This window comes from Crocuta crocuta, unplaced genomic scaffold (assembly GCF_008692635.1).
Source record: "Crocuta crocuta isolate KB4526 unplaced genomic scaffold, BGI_CrCroc_1.0 scaffold253, whole genome shotgun sequence".
Lineage (NCBI taxonomy): Eukaryota > Metazoa > Chordata > Mammalia > Carnivora > Hyaenidae > Crocuta > Crocuta crocuta.
In genome coordinates this window covers 4,048,432-4,071,857 of record NW_027529451.1, presented here as the reverse complement: position 1 = coordinate 4,071,857, position 23,426 = coordinate 4,048,432, and the positions used below count along the sequence as shown (strand labels likewise).

Here is a 23,426-nt window from a genome sequence, read left to right as displayed (position 1 = left end):
CTCATCCTGGCCCAGCCTTAATGTACGCTAATTCATTCTTTTCTCCTTGACAAGATTAGTCCCTACAGTCTGATCCCTCTCTATGTGAATATGCAGGAGCACTCGCAGACAGGCATCTGACTTCGTAGCAGTGGAGGCATGTACTTCCTGTTCCAAAGTGTCAGATCCTTCAGGGTCACCTGTGTGGGTCACTTGGTTCAGTGTCCAAATCTTGACCTCAACTCAGGTCAGGATCCCAGGGTCATGAGACTGAGCCCTGAGTTGGGCTCTGTGCTGAGGGTTGAGTGTGGTATCTGCTTAGGATTCTCTCTCTTCCTCTACCTCTCTCCCCAGCTTGTGCTCACTCTCTTTCTAAAAAAGCAAAAAACAAAGAAAACAAAACACAAAGTATCAGATCCTTCAGGACCATGGTCAGGGTGTTTAGCACAGTCCTGGGCATGACATAGCACGTAAAAATCTGATGGACTGCATCCTTCGTTGTGAAGTGTGTTCTTTGCAGAATTCAATTTATATGTGCAATTTAGTTATTATATGAAAAATAATACCAATAAAATGAAGGAACAATAGTATAAATGGAAGCAGCCTTTTGAAAGAGAGAGGAGTAATATATTCCTTCTGGATTGTGGAAGGAAAAATTATCACACTCAGTCACACTATTTGGAGTAAAATTTATATTCGTATTTCGTCCCATTGAATTCATGTTGTTACGATGACCCTCAGCAAATGCATCCAGGAGTCATCTGTGCAGTGGTAACAATTTGCTTACAAGAATTGTTTTCTCATTTTACACAGCTTCCTCCAGCTTTGCACCACAATTTGAAAAGAAGAGTTATAGAGAGATTCAAGAAATCCCTCTTCAGCCAGCAGAGTAACCCTTGCAATTTGAAATCTGAAATTAAAAAGGTACCGTATTCTATATCTAGGAATTCTTCTTTGGCTAACAAAACCACATCGGGGAGTTAAATTTTATGCCTTCTCTGCTTTGTAATTTAAACTCTGTCATCTATTAAATGCTATCATCCTTGTTTGTTTTGGGCCTGCCAAGCTGCTGTAAAAAAAGGCAGCACAAACTGGGGAACTTGTGAACAGCAGCGACTGCTCTCATTCCTGAAAACTGGAAGTCCGGTATCAAAGTGCCAGCGCGGTCCCTTCTGGTGCAAGCCCTCTTCCCAGTAGCAGACTTTTGATTTCTCTCATCCTCACAGGGCAATGGGAGCAAGGAAACTCTGGGGCCTCGTGATCAGGGCACTTTTTTATAAGAGCCCTTCCACGAGGGCTCTGTCTTCATGACTGAATTACCTCACAATGGCTCCCAGCACCATCACCTGGGGGTTGGGTTTCGGCATAAGAATTTGACGGGACACAGACTTTCAGACCACAGCACTGCTTATGATACTAAATCAAGGATGTCTCTGCCTCTAATTGTCTCACCTTTATTTCTGTGGCCATCATCTCAGAAAGTTGCTTCAGTATGATTGAATGTTTTCTGAAGAAGAAATGTTATTAAGTATCTTGGATTCAAAGTATATTTTAGCCTTTTTAAAAAGAATTCTATATTTTTAAGAGAATCCAATATTTTACTAGAACATTCTCCAGTAAGCCCCTAAATTGAGCTGTACCTCCCAAGCAAGTCGTTTAACCATGTGAAGCTGTGATTGTTATCACCTATGAGGGTGGAATGTACCACGGTTGACCCTTGAACACCATGGGGATGAGGGGCGCTGACCATCTGCTCCTGCACCATTGAAAACCCACATATAACTTGTGACTTCCCAAACCTTAATTACTAATAGCCCACTATTGACTGAAAGATTTACCAGTAGCATAAATAGTGGATTAAAACACATTTAGTATGTAATATATTACATACTGTGTTCTCACAATAAAGTAAGCTAGAACAAGAAAATTATAAGGAAGAGGAAATACATTTACAGTACTGCACTGTAAGAAATCCACGTATTTGGACCCATGTAGTTCCAACCCATGTTGTTCTAGAGCTAAATATATTTCTAAGTTTTTCCCATCTTTGACAATCTAGAATCTCCTAGACCTCAGGTGTTAGTAAATATTTCTTTCATACACACAAATATTAAATCACAAAGAGATTAAGTCAACCAGTTGGAAAGAAAATTGTCTATCTCTAATTAGCACAACTAGAGAAGAGGAAATCCCTCTGTCCTGGTCGGCGGCCATTTTGATTCAGCCCTTGGAACTGGTCACAAGCTTCCCTTTTCCTGTCCCTGAAAGGCCCCAGACCCAAGCAGTTTGGCCATGTTGCAATTTTACATATACATTTTTAAAGTTTTATTGTACACTTAAACTTTCAAACCGTCATGCCGCCAATGAACTTTTTCTTTAAAGTTTCTTTTTCCTTTACTGTATCTAACCTTAAGCATAAATTTGCTCCTTACTCGGTCAGTATGATGGACTCTTTGATAAGCAATGCAAACAGTATGTGTTTGTTCCGTTGACTTACATCAGTGGTGTGTGCCGATACACAAACAGGAGATGGAAAAACAGACACAGCAGCAGGTAAACACACCATAAACCCTACCTCATCCGAGATGAAAGAGCACAATTTCTTTCATGGATTGTGTTGGCAAATAAGGCCAAGAAACAAAGCTCAAGTAGATCAAAACAGAAGTGGATGGGACTGCAGATATTTATTTTATGATATTTACATATTGTATCACGAATACCAATAAATGTCTTTTAGGATGACAGAGGCTCAAATCTCCCATGAAAATATTACCTGTTGCTAGATTTTCATATACTTATTAAAAATACATGCAGAATAATCCACTTTGTACACAAATCCCAGCTTTAAGAGATGAAAGTGCTTGCGGCAAGCTTGCATGAAGGTGCCTCTGACCTCCCCCTCACCACCCCACATCCAGCGTCCCCAGGCCACGTTGAGATTTTCCACCAGTGCATGGCCTTCCTTAAAGCAAATTATTCTCTCTTTGTCACTTAGATTTTTGGTTTGCATCTCTTCCTTGCTGGCTTTCTTTTCTCTCCTGAAAGAAAAAAGATTCTCTCCTGTTAAACTGACCCTACCCACCTTGTAGGCCTTCCTCTGTACAGTGGTGGCTTCTCTCAGAGAACTTACCTTCTGCCCTTGGTCTGGGGAGTAAACACGGATGAATGGGGTGATCAGGGGCATTCAGGGAGCCCAGGTGAGGGAACTCAAGGGGGCAAAGACATACCCCTTTCTTCAACTTTGTTTAGAGGCAGATTTCTCCTGTGAGGGATGCTGTAGCCTCCTCCTCTGATATTACAAGCCTGTGGTGGTTCATGCCATCATGGCATACACCCTCCTATCATGGAGACAGGCCTCCTCTTCTGTTCGTGAAACAAATCTCCTGCCTGGAATATTAATATACATTCTGTGCTCCACCACTGAACTGAAAGGCCAGCTCCTCCATAAAAATCTCCCTCAAGTTTCCCCATCCAGAATTAACCTTCCTTTTCTCTGTGCCTCAGTCACTTTTTTACTCACATTGTTGTGTTCTAAATAGCGTTTTCTGTGGCTTACATTTCTGTTTCTCCCAAAGGCAGTGAGTGGGTCATACTCATCTTTGATTGCCCACAGTCTTGCACAGCGCCTGGCACATGACAGGACTTAATGTATGATCATTGACTATAGAATATATTCTATATTGATAAGTATATTCTGTATAATATAGTCTATATGGATTCTATCCTATATTGATATGTATAATATATAGTGATATATTTAATATTTATATATTTTTATATGATTATAAAAAGAAAGCTCCTACCCTGCTCTAGCCTGCTCTAAACACAAATGAGAAGAGTTTGTGACCTCTGCTTTTCTCCCTTTCTGGTATAGTCTTTTACTAGTGACAGTTTTTGTTCAGAAATGGATTATCATCCCCTATATAATCTTTTTGGAGTAGCCGATTAGCCTTTGACTATGAACACAGTCACCCACACCAGGGCCACGGAAGAAGCGAGTGGTGACAGCACATGAAATGCATTTGATTCCCACCTTCCACTCTGAAACTTGTTCTGAAACCAGGACCTCTGTGCCTCCAGTCAGAGGAACCGTTATGGGATGATCGTGCCTTCCTTCTGATAAATGGCCCAAGACCCAGCAGGGTATACAGAAGAGCAAAGAAATGGAAAAACCCTTTTCTAAGAAACTAAGCTCATTATTTATGACTTAACTTCAGCTGATCTTCAGGCCAGTCTTCTCAACCTGGGCTAAAACTGTAGCGGAGTACAGCATGGGAGTGATTGTGTAGAGTTCTGGGAAACTAGGATTTTTGACATGGGAGAAAGGAGAAACAGAAACAAGATAGAATATATTAATTCAAATTGGAGTTGGAAATACCACTATGCATAAGTATAAATTCATGATCAATCTTTTCTTTGAAAAAATATACATACTTACTAATATTTCCACTCAGTTGTCCAGAAACTAAGCATGCAGCGGTGAGCTCCCTGAGCACCCAGGGCTTCAGGAGATAGAGCTGATTGCAGTCCTGAAACAGGAACTGAATGAGATTAGAATGGAATGTCTTGACATAATAGACATAATAGATCACATAGTGAGGATGCCATCAAGGATTACTGGGGATGTGTCAAAAGGACTCCCAGAGCCAACTTAAAGGAGGCTCCTGCTGCTGCCTATCTATTAGATAATTAGAGCATCAATAAGGGTAATAACTGCAATGGATTGAAAGCATTAAGTAAAGTTTAAATCTAAGAGTTCATGATAGTAAAATAAGAAATCTCTCATCGGTTACCTTTGGAGGATGCGAAGTAACCAACTCATTATTTTGAAAATTATTTACAAAAGGAAAGAATCAAACATTTATGCTGCTGTTTCCCTTATGAATTCTATCCCAGGGTAGCTAAATGGATGAGGAGGAAGTTTCTCATTATAGTAGTGCTCCAGCTAATAACAACTAAAGGAATAAAAAAAAATACTACCATTTTGCAGCCTCCAAGGAAATTATAGATTTAGACATGATCACCAGTAGCTGCTAATGTCACAAAAAGAGGGGCAACCAGGCATATGTCTCCCAATGGATGTGCCATGCCGTCTATGAAGTATATTTGCTAAACGTTTGGATCTGCATCTGAGGAAGCCTCTGTATTGGACGTGGGCAAACTGTGGTCCTCACAGCAGTCTGGTGTGTTGCCTGTTTTTGGACATAAAGTTTTATTAGAACACAGCCACATGCATTCACTTACATATTGTCTATGCCTACATTCACCTTGTGGACACAGTAGCTGTGACAGAGAATACAGAACCTGCAAATCTGTAAATATTTCCTCCCTGACAGTTTGCCAGAGAAGTTTGCCAATCCCTGCTCTACATCCAGATGCTACAGATGGGGAGCAAATACGTGGGACAAGAGAGCATGTTAAATGACACCATGGAGGTAATCAGCAAAATCCAGACTGGGGAAATCTACGGGGAAAAAAAAAATGACCTTTTTTTCTTAAACAAACTGCAAGGAGAGAACACTTTTCTTTGGTACTTAATGTATACTTCAACTCAGGTCATCAAGGTCAAGGTTACCTTATTTCAGTAACTGGCAGTCTCTTTAATTCCTAACTCCAGGTTTCTGGCTCATTTCCAGTTAGCAGATTGCCCCTCTTTTCATGCTTTAATTAATGGCTTTTTGTGCACATAATAAAGACCTTGTACTTGCCTAGCCCTTGTCAGGGCCCCATGGACGCATCATAAATCAGCAGCACCCAACACCAACCTGTCTGGACCAAGTGGAGAAGCGTGCCTACTACAGCAGGGCTCCCCGACCCAGGAGGGAGGGGCAGGCCACCCTTCATCTTCTCCCTCAGTCCCACCTTCAGTCTCTGAATGGAGGTCCTGGGAGGCCAGGGTCCTGGTTGTAAATAGCATAGGACGGTGGTTTTCCAGCCTTTTTTTTTTTTTTTTTTAAGTTTTGGAATTCTTTGTTAGAAACACAGTCTTTGGTGGAAAATGCAAACAGCAGGGCAGCAAGACTACTTCCGGGGGAAGAAGGGGTGAGGGTGACAAAGTGAGCGGGTGCTGGACCATCCATGTGAAGATGCACATGCATACGTGAGAGAGTATAAGGGAATAGTGAGTGTAGATACTGGACATGTCTGTTAGCAGAGTGGTCTATAAAAACCTAATAAAAAAGACTAGAAAGGAGGTATAGGTTAGAAAAGATAAAAAAAAAAAAAAAAGAAGACAGTATATTATGTCTTAACATGTTATAATTCAGTGAAAGAGGACAGGGAAGTCTAAAGGGAAAAAGATCAGAGGGGTGGCGAGTGAAGTGTGATGTAGCGTGTTAAAAATGTTCTCACTTCTGGCACCTCATTTCGTTTACGTTGTTTCATTTCGTTCAGAGTCTTACCTCAGTAGATGAGATTCCAAATAATTTGTGTAGCCGTTCTGCAGCAAAGATCCCCTGATTTTATGACATGGAAGAGAAGATATAGTTTGGAGAATTTAATGAAGATTACAGTTTTTGTTTCTCATTTAGGTTTTGCCTAAAAAGTACTATATTCTCACTTGAACGGTGAAATGCCAAAATTGCTCAATACTCACTCAAAATCAGTGAGATTTGGGGGGGAAGAGGTGGTAACACTGACACAGTTTGTTCTCTTTAATGTTTACTTGGCTCTAGTTCAAAAGTGTGGACAGTCATTTGCTCTTTAGAACCCTTTACATCAGTTCAGGAGGAGAGTCTTAAGCATTCTTCCAAACAGAACATACAAGCCAGAGATGGGAGGACCCCTCTAAGCTGAATGTTCAAGAGGCAAGAGAGGGCCCACAGGGCCTGTGGCACCACCTCAGAGCCTCAGCCAGGGCCACTGCTTTGAACAGTTCTGTGGTAGCATCCATATTCCACCTACTCGGTGAGCATTTTCTTGCCTATCTGGCGTGTCCAAAATTGGACTCAATCACCTTCTTCCTCCCTCCATCTGCATCGAAAAGAAAGCATGTTTTCCTTCTGCTCCATCTTTAAACCTTACAGTCACATTCAGCTGCTCCATGTTTTTTCTTTTGTCACGTAAGTCATTAATACCTGGGGACCTTCTTGATGTACGTGGTTTTACTTGCCTTTTGATGTTACAGCCCTGGGTTATAGCCCTGGTTCTGCCACTTGCTAGCTGTGATCCTCCAACAAATTCCTATTCAATGTCCCCAGCCGTAAAACTGGGATAATGCCTACCTTAGAGGTAGTTGTAAGAACCAGCTAGAACATCCAATGGGTCTAGAATGTACTCAATAAATGGCTGTAAGCGCGACGAATGTTATTAGTGAGGGCATTTGATCTGCCTCTTCCCTAACACCTTGTCCAAGCTCTTAGCGCTTCTCCCTGGTGTTCATATCACTGCATCTCTGATGACCTCTCTGTTCTCCAACCCATCTTGCCAGACTAAGAGTTTCTGAACACTGGCTTTTTTTCAAAGCATACTCAAAACCTTTAATGATCTCCAGTTTCCTACCTCCCCATCTAAGCTCTGGCACCCAGCTTTCTAGGCTTGCATTATTTGCAGAAGCCTTCCTCTGGGTCTGCATCGACTGATGTCACTGGCCCCATGCAGACTACTGTGCACAGTGCATCCAGAATGATCGTTTGAAAACAGAAATCTGATCATGTCACACATGCACACGTGCACACAGACACACAGACACACACCCTACACAGAGAAAACTGTTCAGGGGCTCTTAGTAGAAACTGCCAAATCCTAGCCACCATATTGACAGTCCTATTTGGTCCCAGCCCTGCCCACCGCTCCACCTTCATCTCCTACTCTCCTGCCCTTCGATGTCCAACACCAGCCACAGGCACTGTCTGGAGCCTGTCTACAGTGCACCTTCCTCCTGAGTCTTTGAAAATGCTTGTTTTTCTGCCTTTAAAGATCTTCCTTCTCCATTCTTTACTCATTCTTACTGCTTATTTCAGCTCTCAGAAGAAGTGTTATTTTTTTCCAGAAAACCTTTCCCATCTAAGTTAAATCTGTCTGTTACCTCCTAGAACCACAGGCCTGTCCTCTGCTGCATTCAGCACAGTTGCAATTTCCCATATACCCAGGTGGATAGTGCATAGGCATATTCCTCCCCAATTAGGCAGTAAGCTCCAGGGCAACTACCGTTGGTAGTTTTCATTGTTTGGACCTCTGTGTGGTACACAGTCGTTGATAGAAGATCTGCACTGAATTAATGAATGGCACTTTAACCTCTCTTTAACCTGGAGCCCCACACCTCTGTAACATGGACTTATGTCACATTCCTTTATTCACCTTGCTACTGGTATGCAGCGCCCACCCTTTGCCCCCAAGTTCTACTCGCCTGGAATGTCTGTTTCACATCCTTTCATCCACCCAAATCTGTCCTTCAAGGCTTGGCTCCAGTGTTTCTGCCACAGAGCTTCTGAAAATCATGCTGGTCTTCTGGAAGCATACCTCTTTTTGGAAGCTTAGAACTCCCCACCTCCTTCTACACTTGTTTCTTCCTCCCCCCCTGTTGTTCATGTGTGTTAGCCTAATTTCCCAAATTGCAGGCCACGTCACATCTGTGTCCTCCATGCTCCTCAGCCTGGTGCCGATAAGCTGGATGGAGCATTTGACATGGGATTTAATGGCTTTCATCTCTGTTCTATAACACCTGCTCCAACTGTGACACGTGGCGAGGGGCCAAAAAGATATACTGAAGGAAGATGTAGGTCAAAACACTGAACTACAAGTAGTTCTGAGAAGTTTCTGGAATAAAAATGAATGCATCTGGGATTCAAACACGAGACAGTTGAATTTCCGTCCTTGCCTTCATTCATGGGCCCATCCACCTGAGGACTCATGGCGCTTGAACTAAAGGAGACTGCTTGTGTGAAAGGCGCTGGAAATCTCAAGCGTTCCTCTCTTCCAGGTTTGCTTCAATGAAAAGGACTCACCTTTGTCATTGTACAATGGCTATCTTGGTCTCTCTGGGTCACAATTCACATATCTCACTATACAGCTTTAAATACTTCCTGTCTGTGAAAGAGGAGTCCAAGGTGTTTACTAAATAATTAGGTTGACTTTAATAAGCCTTCTATAATGAGGATGAGCATTTCAGACAGCCAAATTACTCCTATGCTCAACCACATGAAAACCAATCCCATCTCAAGCCATTTGGAAGGCAATACCGGGAAATCATTTTCAGCATTACAGGACATATTAAGAAGCTTAGTTGGAGCAACCTATGAGCTTGGCTATGAGAAATGCAGATTAGGGCTACCTCTGCAGCATCCTGATAGCACTGATGAGAACATTGGTAAGCATGTGACTATCTCATCTTCCTGCATTGCAATATGTTACAATATTACAATCTTGTCAGCTTACAGACGGGTTATTAGTTTTATCAGCTGTCACCGAGGTAAAGAAAATAAATGTTCAAGAATCAAAAGATGAAACCTTAGCTTTTTTCTACAGATGGTATTTGTTGGCAACATGGAGACCGAACAACACAAAAATGATTTGTACTAATAGTATCCACAGGATATAGATGGAATAATTACCAATTGCTAATACAAAATGTTTTTATTACGGTATAAAGTGCACAGTGCAGACAGTGAGGCACCTGTCCAGCTCCGTGAACTTTTATATACACATCCACCTGTGTGACCACCACCCTTATCCCTTTGTAGAACATTTCCAGTACTGAAGAAGGTCCCTGCTTGCCTCTTCCTGCCCAAATCCCCTCCCACAACGTAATTGTTATCTTAACCTTCATCACCATTGTTAAGCTTTGCCTGATTGTGAAAATGCATATATGTGAAATCATACGTTGCATTTTCTTTTGTGTTTGACTTCTTTTGCTCAACGTTCATTCCTGTTACTGTTTGTATCCATAGTTTGTTCTTTTTTGTGCTTTGCAGAATCCCATCGGATAAGCACACCACAATCTGTCCATCTATCCTTCCTTCTGTAGACATTTGGGTTGTTTCCAGTTTGGGGTTACTATGAATAAGGGTGCTATGAACATTCTTGAGTATCTCCTTTGATGGACGCAAGTCCTCACTTCTCTTGTGCGGATACCTAAGACTGTGATTGCTGAGTCACAGAGTAGGCATAGTTGTTGAATTTTAATGAATACTGCGAGTTTTCTCAAGTGTTTGAACAATTGTGTATTTTAATTCATGAGCAGAGCATGCGAATCCAAGGCAACTACTGTTGCACAGACTAAGTGGTGCCGTTTGTTTCTGGCTTATAAATAAGAATTGGCATTTTAATATGTTATATTAACGCAGGCATGAAAACTTGACCAGCCAGAGTACTGGTTGGAATTAAAGGTCAAAGGAGGTTGAGAAATGTTGATAGCCTAAAATTCTGCTCAAAAAAATTCAGCTTTATAGAAGAGCATTAAATAATTGGAACCTTAATAGATCCTGACGTTCAGTGAATTACTCTCTCCTTTAGCATGTTAGGGATTCATATTTGGAGATTAAAATTAAGCAATAGTAATTTATAAAAATGTATGAAGAAACTTGTGTTGGTCAAACAAGAAGGCATTGTTCAAAGCAGATGTGTGAAAAACAATGATGATGTGGGCTAAACATACTGTTGTGCTGAATAATTGGAGGTTATTCCTCATACACCTGATAATAAAAATAACATTTTCATGTTCCAAGCCCATGCCATGATTTTTCTATCCATTTTTATCTTACTCTCATAAAACAATAAAGTGCAGAATTGTTTTTACTTTTTCACATGACCAAGGAATTGTCTACCCTGCTTTTGTTGTAATTTGCCTGCCTCTAATTAATAATTTCTTCTGATAGGAAGATGTGCCTTTACCTATTTATAAGGGATTGAAAACCATACTGTGAAATTCTCCATGCCGAGACCCAGGCAAAGCAGGCTCCTGCCATTTGCTTCTGAGTGCAGAATAAGATGTGGGTTTGCTTTTTCTGTTCCAGTTATCTCAGGGATCTCCAGAACCGATTGAGCCCAACTTTTTCACAGCGGATTACCATTTATTACGTCATTCATCAGGTGGAAACAGCCTGTCCCCAGATGACCCAACAGGTAATGGCCTTCAAAACAGGAAATCTGGCTTTTCACTAAGAAATCTGTTATTTGGATCAACAGCTAGTCTTAAAAGATGTTCTTCAATTTAAAAGAAAGATAGAGCTTATTTTGATTATCTCTGGCAATAGTCGGAAGAGAGATAGAGCAGGAATATAGAAATTCCCTGAGATTTATCGTACCCCACTGTGGCAGCTTCCTTGATCATTTATTAATACTATAAACAAACAGCAGAACCTGTGTGAGTGAATTGTATTTCCTTTCATTTCTTCTTGCTTATCTGATGATGGAAAATCAAATGCCCAAAGGCATCCAGGGAGATAAAAAGCAGAAGTGAAGTGTTTGGATATTTAAAGTGGAGAAAATTTGAAACTTACCTGAAGAATCCACACTAGACATATTTAAATGTTTTTCTTTTTTGTATTAATCTTACATAAGGAGACCAGATAGCATAGGGATGAAAGGTGCAGATTCTCAAAACATGGACGCCTATATTTGAATCTCAGCTTAACCACTTAGTAGTTGACCTTGGGCAAATTATTTGACCTCTTGAACCCCAGTTTTCTTGCCAGTAAAATGGGGGTAAAGTGGTACTTTCACTGTAAGGTGATGGTGAGGAGCAGTGTAAACATAGAAAAAGTGCTTGGCCATTAGCAAGGGCTCAGCATAATGTAACTCTTCTTGTTATAATTGAACTCTCAGAAGAGGTTTTCAAGCTACTCTGAGGTTTCAGAGTTCCTAAATAAGTTTGAAATCTCTATAAACTATAGTTACATCACTGAGTTCTGAAATAGGAATGATAGTTACAGGGAGACTCGCTGTCCCCTCACTCCTCAGTGTAGACAAATCACCTCATATATGAATTCTCAAACTTCCCTTAAGGTTGGGCTTAAGCCCAGCCTGTAGATGAAGCCAACCTGTAGGCCGAATTACATTTAAAATACCCCCTGAGAAACCCATAAGATCAAGAGAAACTGTTGTCTAAAGTCTGCCCCCAGGGCAGGTCCGTCCATCTGCGTCTGTGGGCCAGACTTCTTACAGTGGCAACTCTGATGAAACCCAGAGTCCCCAGGCAGCCTGGCAGCTTGACGTGCCCTCCTCCACCACCCCCCGGGTGGAGAGGGCGAGTCCCGTCCCAGCAGGCTGGCAACCAGCTCAGACAGCAGAGCCTTGTGGGCACTTTGGGGAACACCTTGATTCAGAGCTTTGAAGAGGAACTGCCAGGACTCAGCCCCACGCCTCCCCTGAACGTCAACCCCTTACCTTTTGTCTCTCCTGCACGGAGGGGAGCTCCTACACCTCCCTGCACCCCAGTGTTGATTGATTGGAGTGGAAGCTGGTCAGTGTCACTTTGGGTGGCTCTCAGCTGGGTGAGTTGCTGGTATATCATCCTCAGAACAGACATCAAAGACAGCTTTGCCTTCTGGCACTAAATGTTATTTTACTTCCCTCTAGGCAGTCATAGGAAAGGACCAGGTCTTCCTTCTCTTTCACTGTCTATTTCTGGCTCCCTCTAAGAGTTCATTTTCTTTGTAGCACATGTTTACTGGCTTTGCTGGTAGATTAAGGAGAGTTCCTTGATCAGAAAACTCACCGATCAAGTAGTGTGCATTTGGAATACTCCTCACCTGTCCTTAGTGTGCACGCACGCACACGCACACACACACACCCCCCTATAGCTTAATTGCCCAATTTATACCGTGTAAGATGCTCCTATATCTTTGTGTACTATGTGTGTATTATTTTGTGATATTCGCCCCCAAAGCAACCAGTTATTAAGGGAAGAGAAACAAAATTTGAATATTCAAAGCAAGACAATTTGGAATGTGCTTAGAATTCCTCGTCTTCCTCATGTCTGAATTCACCCCGGTTTCACTACAGTTGAATTGTAATTGCCCATAAAGTCTAACTAAGAAATTGTGAACCAGAGTTCAGACTTTCCATAATTTATCTCTTTCAGGTCTGTGCACCAGCTTTGATCTGGAGGAGGGAATAACATATGAACAGATGCAGGTGAGGTTTTCACAGTGCCTTTGAATAGTTTTATTTTGTTGCTTTTAATTCAATACTAAGCTGATTTTTTTCCAACTCCAGACTGTGATTGAAGAAGTCCTAGAAGAAAGTGGCTATTACAACTTTACATCTAACAGGTGAGATCTGGAATTTCCTTTCAAATGTGAGCTCGGTAGAGATCATTGGATGTTAGATCTGATTTCTCTGTCCTGGATTCCAGAGATTTTTTTTTCTTCCAATTTTCATTTTAAATACTTTGGTAAAATATCTTGGCTTAGACTGGATACAACTATGGGTAGAGTGTACGTTGCCCATCTTTTGTATGGAAGCAGCTGATGTTTCTCTGCTGAAAAAGAAGGGGGGATAGCTTAGTGGTAATTTAATCCCCTAAAAAAATAAGAAATACAACGAAATGGAAAGGCATGTCTAGGCTTTTCTTTCTTTTTTTTTATTATTAAACATTTGTTACCCCCATTCTCGTAGAGCTGTAAACTCAGATTTCCATCACTGAAATCTAGCCAGTATTTGTATAAAATGCAAGGGCGGGGGAGGGGAGGATACAGCTACAAAGAATCACTTCTGGTGAATTTGAGATATGTTGGTGGGAAAGGAATTTGTTGTTACGTATTGCCACTTGCTCACTGAGTGAGAAACCTCAGTTTACTGGGGCTATGTATTATCTTCTAATATAACCACTACTGGTGCTTTAAAAATATACTATTTCCTCACGTTTGTCCAGTTCTGATCCCTGCCTTTTACTGTTGCGCGCAGTGCTGGGTGCAGAGATGTGACCACAGTTAGTTTACTTGAGAGGCAATTCCAGGAAACGCTGGTAGGGAGTGAAGAATAATTCAATAAAGGTTTCATTTTCAAGCAAGTTACCATTGTGGCTAATGGGAGCTCGATGCCACCGGGGACTCCGAGAGTCGGTGCTGAACATGTCCCTCAGTTATCCCGCTCGAGGGCTCAGGGAGCCAGGGTACTTGTTTCCAACCGTCATTGTCTGAGGCCTTTGTCCGGAGACTGTTAGTTTCCTGGCACCTCTGGCCTCCTGTAAAGGTGGACAGTGGACTCCAGAGGCCAGAGAGATCTTCAGGAAGAGAAATGCAGGTGCAGGCAGCTGGAAAGCAAGCCAGCCCTCTGTGCCGGGCGTGCATGAGGGGAGGTGGGCACCCACAGTGTCTACCACACACTTACCTCTTGGCTTTTCTAAGGAGCCCCTCCTAACCTCATCACGTTGATCATAAGCAGCCACATACGCATCCTCTGTGGCTCCCCGTTGCTTTAGTTTGTTCTCCCAAAGGGGCCTTTTATGCCTAAAGGAACAGCTTGCCTTTCCAGCTGGCGAAGCTATCTTGTGACTACTATTTAAATCATTCTAGAAGTCATCTCCAAAGGTATGAGCCATGGTAAGAGAAAGAGGCCTCAGGAGCATTCTGGGAAGGTTATTATATGGAAATTAGATTCTTTTTTGAGGTTAGTTCAGCCTCCAACTTTTTTTTTTTTTAACCTTTCCTATCTCAACAAGTTGTTCATGTGAATCACAGTTAAGTTTATTCAACTGCTTGCTCTTTTGGCTTGATAATACATTTCCAAAATACTACCTTTGTAGAGTTAGTTCTGTTGTGATTTATAACTACAGAGAGGTGATGAGTAATTCTCATTTTCCAAAGGTATATTATTAATAGAAATCACCATCTTCGTAATCACTCTTCTCCCACGGTCCTTGGGGAGATTCTGAATTTTCATTTTCTCTTCCTGGGCCGAGTACATCCAACTTTCCATGAATAGTATGAGTGTCTTTGTTCTTGACTCTTAGCCCCTTCTTATTGTAAGTGCCTTTGGCTTCGAGTGGGGGCAAAAGTCATTTGTGTCATGATTTATCTACATATTCTCAGAGACTCAGGATCGTGGGCAATAATGGTTTAATACGTCAGCAGAAAATAAATGTCAGTGAAAAATCAGGTGTGTAAGGAAGTTGGGAAGCTCTTACGAGAGCTCTTATTTTTCCCTAAAAAATTTAGTCTTAGTCTTATTTTTAAGTTCACTTTTGTCCTTTTTTAGTTCTGTCACTAAGAGATCAAACATGATCTCTACTTCCAAAGATGCGCTCCGCTATTAAAAGACATTGCACATTCTTATTGCAATGAACAGATGATAAGATGCCTAGTAACAAGGACAAAAAAATTATTTACAGTTATATTCAGAATTGTGAATAGACTCTGGAGACATGATTTAAATGGTCAAGTTCAAGCAAAATACGTTGGATAGGACATATGTAAACTTTTCTTAAAATGCTCCAAATTAAAATGAATCAGTCATTTAAAAATTCTTAATGATATTCCCTTTTCATCTAATAAAAATGATAGAATACACCTTGAGAGAAGACTCCTCATAGTTTTCTAGTAAAGATAACCCTGGGTTGTGCTTAAAGTACTCGTTTTCTGGTGTTCCAAATTAATTACCAAGAAAGAAGTCAGCTCCCACTTCGAAGCACCTAATAGTTCACAAGCTGGAAATACACATAATTACAAATAAGAATCACATCAGCCATGTCAGTGATGACTTTTCTGTAGTCAGAGGATAGAGAAAGCTAAATCTCACTGGACATGCACTAGTATTTAGAGTCACTAGAGTGTATTTCCTTAATTGGGTCCATAGACTAGCCTGTATTCTCACAGATGCTAATAGATGGTCCCTGAAAAATGATTTTGTGATCAAATATATCTGGGAAACTGTGAAAGTACAGCTTTCCATTTTCAGAGGCTATGGACACACATTACCATATTACAGAGTCTGAGATGTGTTGTCAGAAAGAAATCTGTTGACCTTGTTTACCCCAGCATTTCTCTAATCTTTCGCGTGTGGTTGGAAATGGGAAACATTGCTTTAACTCCCCCACCAGCCAGCAGTACCTACCCAAATCTGCTGTTGTTCCTGTTGTCACTGTCATCATCTCGTCATTGTCATCATCGTTGCAGAATGTTATCAGTGATCTTGGTCAAGCACCACACAGAGAACTGCATACATAGTTTCTGCATTACTGAAGTTTACAACTTCAGACAGTCAGTTCAAACTTCCACACATCTACAAAACACCCAGACAGCAGCTAAAGCATGAAGCCAAGATATGGCATGATTTTAGCTTAGGCCACAGAGTGAATATTTAGTTAGGGATAGAGAGATACCGTTATCAAACTGACAGCCTGAGGATGAAGCCATTATCCATCTATTAGCTATCTTTAGGGACAGTTTCTGCAACTGTTTAAATAAAGGGGAGACTGCTTGGGGAGTTGGTTATGAAGACCGTCTTGGGCACAAAATGCTCTATTACGGAAAGAAAATAGTAACCGAAAGAGAAATAGCAGCAAGGAGTCCTAAGCAAAATGGGGAATCCCTCATTTCTGGGCTTCCAGGAAGAGGAGGTAGAAGGAGTTGAGAGGAAGAAAGTAGTATAAAGAAAATGAAACAAGGTCAAAATAGGCTTGGCTAGCCCAAAGCACACTGTATTCTTGATCATTTGCAGGATGTATGACTTTTTAAAAAAACAGTTTATTGTCAAGTTGGTTTCCATATAACACCTAGCGCTTATCCCCACAAGTGCCCTCCTCCATGCCCATCACCCTCCTTCCACTGCCCCCCACCCCCATCTGCCCTCAGTTTGTTCTCAGCATTCAAGAGTCTCTCATGGTTTGCCTCCCTCCCTCTCCCCCACTATTTTTCCCCTTCTTCTCCCTCATGGTCCTCCATTAAGTTCCTCCTAATCCTCCTGTATGTGCAAACATATGGTAACTGTCCTTCTCTGCCTGACTTATTTCGCTCAGCATAACACCCTCAAGTTCCATCCATGTTGCTACACATGGCCAGGTTTCATTCTTTCTCATTGCCATGTAGTATTCCATCGTATAGATAAACCACATCTTCTTGATCCATTCGTCCGTTGATGGACACTTAGGCTCTTTCCATGTTTTAGCTATTGTTGAGAGTGCTGCTATGAACATTGCGGTACACGTGCCCCTATGCATCAGCACTCCTGTATCCCTTGGGTAAATTCCTAGCAGTGCTATTGCTGGGTCATAGGGGAGTTCTATTGTTAATTTTTTGGGGAACCTCCACACTGTTGTCCAGAGGGGCTGCACCAGTTTACATTCCCACCAACAGTGTAGGAGGGAATTTCTCCACAGCAGATATATGATTAATTACATTTTACATTCATAAACATTTGGCTTCCTTACCAGAAGGAGACAGCCTAGCATGCCTTAATTTTATCATTGTTGTTTGTGATATTGTTGTCTGTGAATCCTGTGAGTGAATAAATGGCAAGCACATCATCCTTATATACTTAGGGGCACATATTACCATTTTTAACAATGAAATCTGTCTTGAGAAGTAAAATTTGCAAGATAAAAAACTCTGTACTTTGCACTGCTTTTTTCCCCCCAATTAACTGATAACATGTAAATTAGATGTTTGAAAGGACAAGCTACTTTGAATGGGTGTTTCTTTTCTTCTCTAAAGGGTTAGCATTTCTAATTGAGTTTATGCTCTGAGAAAGATCCGGTTAGCACTGAACTTCAGCAAAAAGGTGGCTTTCCAAAAATGCCCCGTCCTGTTTTGNAAAATCGAACATGTGAAATCAAATATGTGTGACCACAGAGAACTCTTTCCACTTTTGAATCTTCTAGATATCACTCCTATCCGTGGGGGACCAAGAATCACCCAACCAAAAGATGAAAAGCCTGTGTTTTGAACAGACTCGGTTTTCCTAGTGAAGTTCAGGTTCTGGACTTCAGCTCTACCGGATACCCAGGGATTGGGAGCCGCTGGAAGGGTATGGAAAAGAAGAGACCAAGAAAGACCTCTTTCTGGAGGCCCTGTGCCGGGTTATGTGGCCGTGACAGTGTGGGAAGGCCCTGCTCCTTGGACCCGGCAGGCACAAGATGACAGGGCTCTCAGGTCACTCCTGGGAGAAAGTGCTGCAAGATTCATCTATGGGAAAAAAACTCGCTCCTCACAGAACTTTCCTACAAGTTAAGAAAACAAGACAAAACCAAACACACACAAACACACACACACACACACACACAAAGTCATATTTTTCAATGGAATATTTTATATTTAGGATTGCCGAAACTATGTTTAAAGGCATCTAGCCTTCTGTGTATAAAAATAGTTCTAGATAAAGAAAATTACAGGCCCCAGAGTAATAATATATTGGGTGATTCACTGTGTTCTCCAATTTTTTTTTTATTTAAAAAGAATTCAAAATAGGTGATTGAATTTTATTGTTGTTGTTTCAAGGAAAGGATTGGTTCTCTCTTAACCACTTGGGTGCTAGTGCTCTGAAGACAGTAGACAGTATTTGTAACCTTGCACAGCCTCTGGGAATAACTGTCAAATTGTCGGATGTAAGCTACACTAATAGAATATGTTGCTATACAGTGTGTGTATATATACATATAGAAGGGGGGAGGGAGGAGAGGTTTTGATTAGGCTAATGCTTTGCTGCTAATCAAACTTAATAGTGTTTTTAGAGCACTTTGAAGAGTTCATGGAATCTATGAAAGAGATGCAATATTACTTATCCTAAGTCCCTTCTTACTAAAATTACCTATATTGTTTTACAATTTTTATTATTGGGAATTTGAAATGAAAATAAGCTATATAACAAAATGTAAGTCCCTTCTTTATTCATTGACACATCCCTAAAAACACAAGAAATCAGAATGCCAAAGAGTGTTTCATTCCTTTGTAAGGGAGACTTTATGATGAAAATTTTCTAGATTCTTATTGGACTAAAAATCTCTTCAACTGGCTTCTTGTAACTGACTTATTGCCAAGTCAGACGGCACTTCTAACTGCGTAAAGAACATTCTAAGTCTACATAATTAGTCATCTGAAAGCTGGAACTCTGCTTTTTGTTTACTTCTCACTGAGTTCTGGTATCCTTATTTTCACTGATATGTTTTTAGCATCATTGAACAGGATTTAGTTCAATATATTTACAGTGATTGAAACATAATCACCCTTTAGTATAGTATGCAAAATCTTTTAATGTGAATCCATACTATTTTTACAATTTGTACATTCAATGCTTAAAAGACATCCACATTTCCTTTAATGCCTGTGAAAAATTACGAATGAATCTTTGTCTTTAAGCCAAATTAATGATTACAAATACACTGTAATTTTAAAACACAGATGCAGTTACAGTAATGAAAAATACCAGTCTCAGCTTTCAAACAAATTCGATCCATATGTGAAATTTATGTGTAAAATTACAATGCTATGATTTTGATTTACCCAGGTAAAATTTGATTCCTATCCCAACTGAATTTGAACTTGCACTAGTAATTTTTATATCTGTTCCTGTATGGAATGGGCACGTTCCCTCACTGGGTAGGAGGCAGAGGCCTACAGGGGCATAAATTGCAATTGTGATAGAAGCTAATACCTGGAAATAAACCAAGCTGTGGATGAAAGTTTGAACAATAAAGTTCTTTCTCAAATGATAATATACAATCAACCACATTTAGAAGAGAAGATAATTCAGAGGTCACACGTTAGTAAAAAAAAAAAAAAAAGAGAAAAGAAAAAAAAAGAAAAATGATTTATTGAAAGGTGTTTTCAAGTGCATACAGTTGCCCTTATTGCCATTTTGCTTATTGGAACAAAACGTTTCTAACTATTTCTTTTAGACCATAGAAGTGGCATGTATTATTCTAGAAGCCAGTACGGATTAACAAAGATAAACACATGGATGTCCTGTTTACCAGCAGCTTTGGGCTGGTCAACTCTATGCTGACAGATGCATTCTTTTGCCAAAGTCATGAATGTGTTTTATTTGATTCCCTTCTTCAGCTACCAGTCACAGGGTCCACATTCTCCCAGTGCAAGGGCAGGCTTCCAAGAGAAAGTTAGGCACTGGGAAGAGATTCCTTTTGTGCCTAGAGTCTCATCCCAACAGGGGTGTTACCTTTTCAAAAGCCCTCGCTTTCTCACTTTCCAACCAGGAGCCCCCTGCCCTCACAAAAGAACAAGAATGATCATTTTGTTTTCACTCTCTGAACCGCACTGTAGTGCAAAGAAATTGTTACTTGAACATAATTGGCCTCATAATCTTTTCTTGATTGCATTTAAATTTTTTCTCTTTCTCTTCTATGTAATTTTTAATTATTTGCTGTGCAATGAAATCCCCGTGAATCCATCTAACTCTCAGTCACCGAATATTTGTGTGGGACAGAATCTGAATCAGTCTCTTCCGATCACTTTGGATACACAAATGCTTCCGTTAATTGTGTTTTGATCTACCAGCTCGATCTGCACACATGCACTTGAAACCTTAATTTGCTTTTTAAAAGCAGAATGTTCCATTTTCAGGGAAGTGACTCCAGCAGGCACATGTGCTTGCTGGGTCATTAACCTTGTCTTCTTCCAAATGTGCGATATGTAATTGGAGATCTCTAGGGAATAGTAACATGGGCACTACACCCAGTGCTCACGGGTGAATTTCAGGAACTTGCTAACGAAAGACTGAGTATAATGTGGACGCTTTCTGGTACCGGGCAGTGTGCACAGTCTGGGCATTCTGAAGCAGACTCTAATTAAGAAACGCCGTTGTGAAGTTTACCCCAATGATGGAACTGATTGGGAGTTAAGGTCTTCTTAGAGGTATCACCTATGATTTATTAAACACTATGAATTTTGAGGATCAAATACAGGACCGTTTGATTACATGCAATTCCAGCAATAGCATCAGTTTTTCACCGCTCATATGTAAGATGTGTGAGGGCAATAATCTTGTTCAGTCAATTCTATCAGTATTAATATGCATAGAATCCACATCCCTCTAATTGATTTGCTGAATCGCACAATGTTTTTATTGCTATTTCTCTCTCTTCTTTGGAATGACGATGGACCATGTACAGTAAATATGTTGGATTCCTTTAGAAATGGCTTCAGCTTCTATTTGAAGGCGGGAAATCCTTCTTTACAATGTGCTTTTATCGTTAGCCTTTTAGTTTTTCCATGGTGTGTATTCATGACACAGAAATCAGCTGGAGAGGCAATGCAGAGGAATCAAGCTGAACCAGGTCCTCAACACCCTGGTGATGCAGCTCTGAAGGGCTTGTAAGCAAAGGAAGCCTAGTGCTTCCATGTACTTGGAACCTTGACTCTTAGGGTGAAATTCTATCAAAACATGAAATTCTGCATGTTCAACAACTAAATGTGATAATAAGTATATTTGATATACCTTTATATCTTCCAGAGATTATCCTTTGATGGAAATGCACAGAATTTGGGACAGATTATTTGTTCCACTGAAATGTACTGCTCACCCTTGGATGCTGTTTTTCATATTGATAGGAAGACACAAATGTCTCAGGGAAATAGCTTTGTGATAAAGAAATTCTTATGTGTGTCATTGCCGTTAAATTGCATATTGTAAATATGACTGTTATGGTTGATTACATTCCTGCTGTGATGTTGCTTTGAGATTTGCAACAGGGACAGGAAAGATTTTATGATTTTGACGGAGTGACTGATGGATATTGCAAATTTACATGTCCTCTGAGTCCATGGGCAGCAGTTGTTTTAAAAATGAAGATCACGCACCCTCAGAGCATAACAGCATTCTTGGGACATGAGCTATGTTAGTTGTTGTTTTTTTGTTTCTGTTTTTTGTTTTTTGGGGTTTTTTTTTTACTACATATAGGCAGTAAGGAACCAATTTTTAAATCTTTTAAAACTTCATTGATTATATCCTAAGAGTGAACTCTGTTCTCAGTCGAAAGCTGAATATTATTCCTCAAAATGTAGCAAGCTGCCCTTCCCCCCCGCCCCCCATTTTGTACTCTGAAGATCAGCACTGTACCCAGGAACTGTATTTAGAGGTAGCAGAAGTACATTCATTATAGCGAACATATGACTGTTTAAAGGCTATCAGAGGCGCCTGGGTGGCTTAGTCGGTTAAGCGTCCGACTTTCGCTTAGGTCACGATCTCGCGGTTCGTGGGTTCGAGCCCCGCGTCGGGCTCTGTGCTGACTGCCAGCTCAGAGCCTGGAGCCTGTTTCAGATTCTGTGTCTCCCTCTCTCTCTGACCCTCCCCTGCTCACGCTGTCTCTCTCTCCTAGAAATAAATAAAAACACTGAAAAAAAATTAAAAACAAACAAACAAAAGGCTGTTATTTGGAAGTGGCTTCCCTGTTTCCTCTGAACAAAGATAGAAATTTTGTTGTTTATAGAAAACCAGGTAATCGGTAAATCTGGAAAGATACTTGGGATTGATCTGGTGAGCTCACAAATGAAAAATAAGCTGAAGTTTCTGCAAACATGTCATGAACTTGTCCCATAAAACAAGCAGAGAGAGGTTTGGACTAGAATAACAAGCCAAAGGAACGAAAGCTTTAAGGCCTTATCACCTGTAAGTCAGACAGCAGAGGTCACTTATAAAATAATATTCCTAATCCATGATTTAGTTCTATATTTCAAGCACCACTTGAGTCAGAATTCTGGAAAGGAATATAATGCTTACCCATGGCTATTAAATTTTAGCTTTCCTTGCCCTTCATACAAATATGTTTACCTCATACTTCAGTAAATTTGGAAGGCAATGGAGCTGGTTTAGGGATACCTTAGATCGAGAAGGAATGTATGAAGTATTTGTATGAACCCTACACAGCATGGAGGGAGGAGTATAAATAGAAGTACTCAGAAGTGAAGTCTGGACCTGTTAAGGATTAAAGATGACTCTTTCAAAGAGGTAGGATAATCCACAAATAAAAACTGAGAAGTCACAGGGCAAATAGAAGGCCAGGGGTGTCCGAGAGCCTGGCACCTCCAGTCAGGGGACTGGCCAGTCACAGGGTGGTGGGCGGTTGACAGGGGTCCGGGCAGTTCCTGATGCTTGGCAGGTTCCTGCCTCTGGGTGTCCTGGAAGAAACGGATCATGCACCTCGCCCATGGGCAGTTACTGATGGACCGATCTCTCGGCACAGTTCCCTGTGAGCTGAAAAGCCCAGACAGTAGCACATGGGCCCCTTAGACTCCCTAGTAACATGTTAGGACAGGATCCCTATGAAGCATTGCAAAGACATCAGCCTCCTCGAGGACACAAGTNCAGCCACTGGCACCATGTTTGCTTCCCCATGTTTCAACCATGGCCCCAGGCCTGTTTTGTCGGACAAAATAAATTTTACAAGACACATATGTGGATGTTAAATAGATCAGTGCAGGTAGATTTGAATACATTTACACTTGGCTAGATTAGAAAAGAAGCAATTCAAGGTATTTCAGTTGTCTGCACGTAAACCAGTTGATGATCAGGCTATGGAAAGATGCCATCGTGTTGCTCTTCGAAAGTGGGAAACAAAA

At 40.9% G+C, this 23,426-nt stretch overlaps 1 protein-coding gene across 5 annotated transcripts in view; it reads left to right on the top strand.

The window, feature by feature from the left end:
• NEK10 (NIMA related kinase 10) overlaps nt 1-19,534 on the top strand; it is a 208,172-nt gene extending 188,638 nt beyond the window's left edge. For 4 of the 5 annotated variants that reach the window (XM_077760735.1, XM_077760734.1, XM_077760732.1 and 1 more), the window contains 5 exons: nt 793-903; nt 10,932-11,040; nt 13,001-13,053; nt 13,135-13,190; nt 17,738-19,534. In XM_077760735.1, the coding sequence (XP_077616861.1) occupies nt 793-903; nt 10,932-11,040; nt 13,001-13,053; nt 13,135-13,190; nt 17,738-17,786 (378 nt within the window). In that variant the 3' untranslated portion in view covers nt 17,787-19,534. Of the gene's footprint in view, nt 1-792; nt 904-5,315; nt 5,415-10,931; nt 11,041-13,000; nt 13,054-13,134; nt 13,191-17,737 lie in introns of all 5 variants that reach the window. The other variant, XM_077760731.1, reaches the window with a different exon arrangement.
• Nucleotides 19,535-23,426: the final 3,892 nt, after the last annotated feature.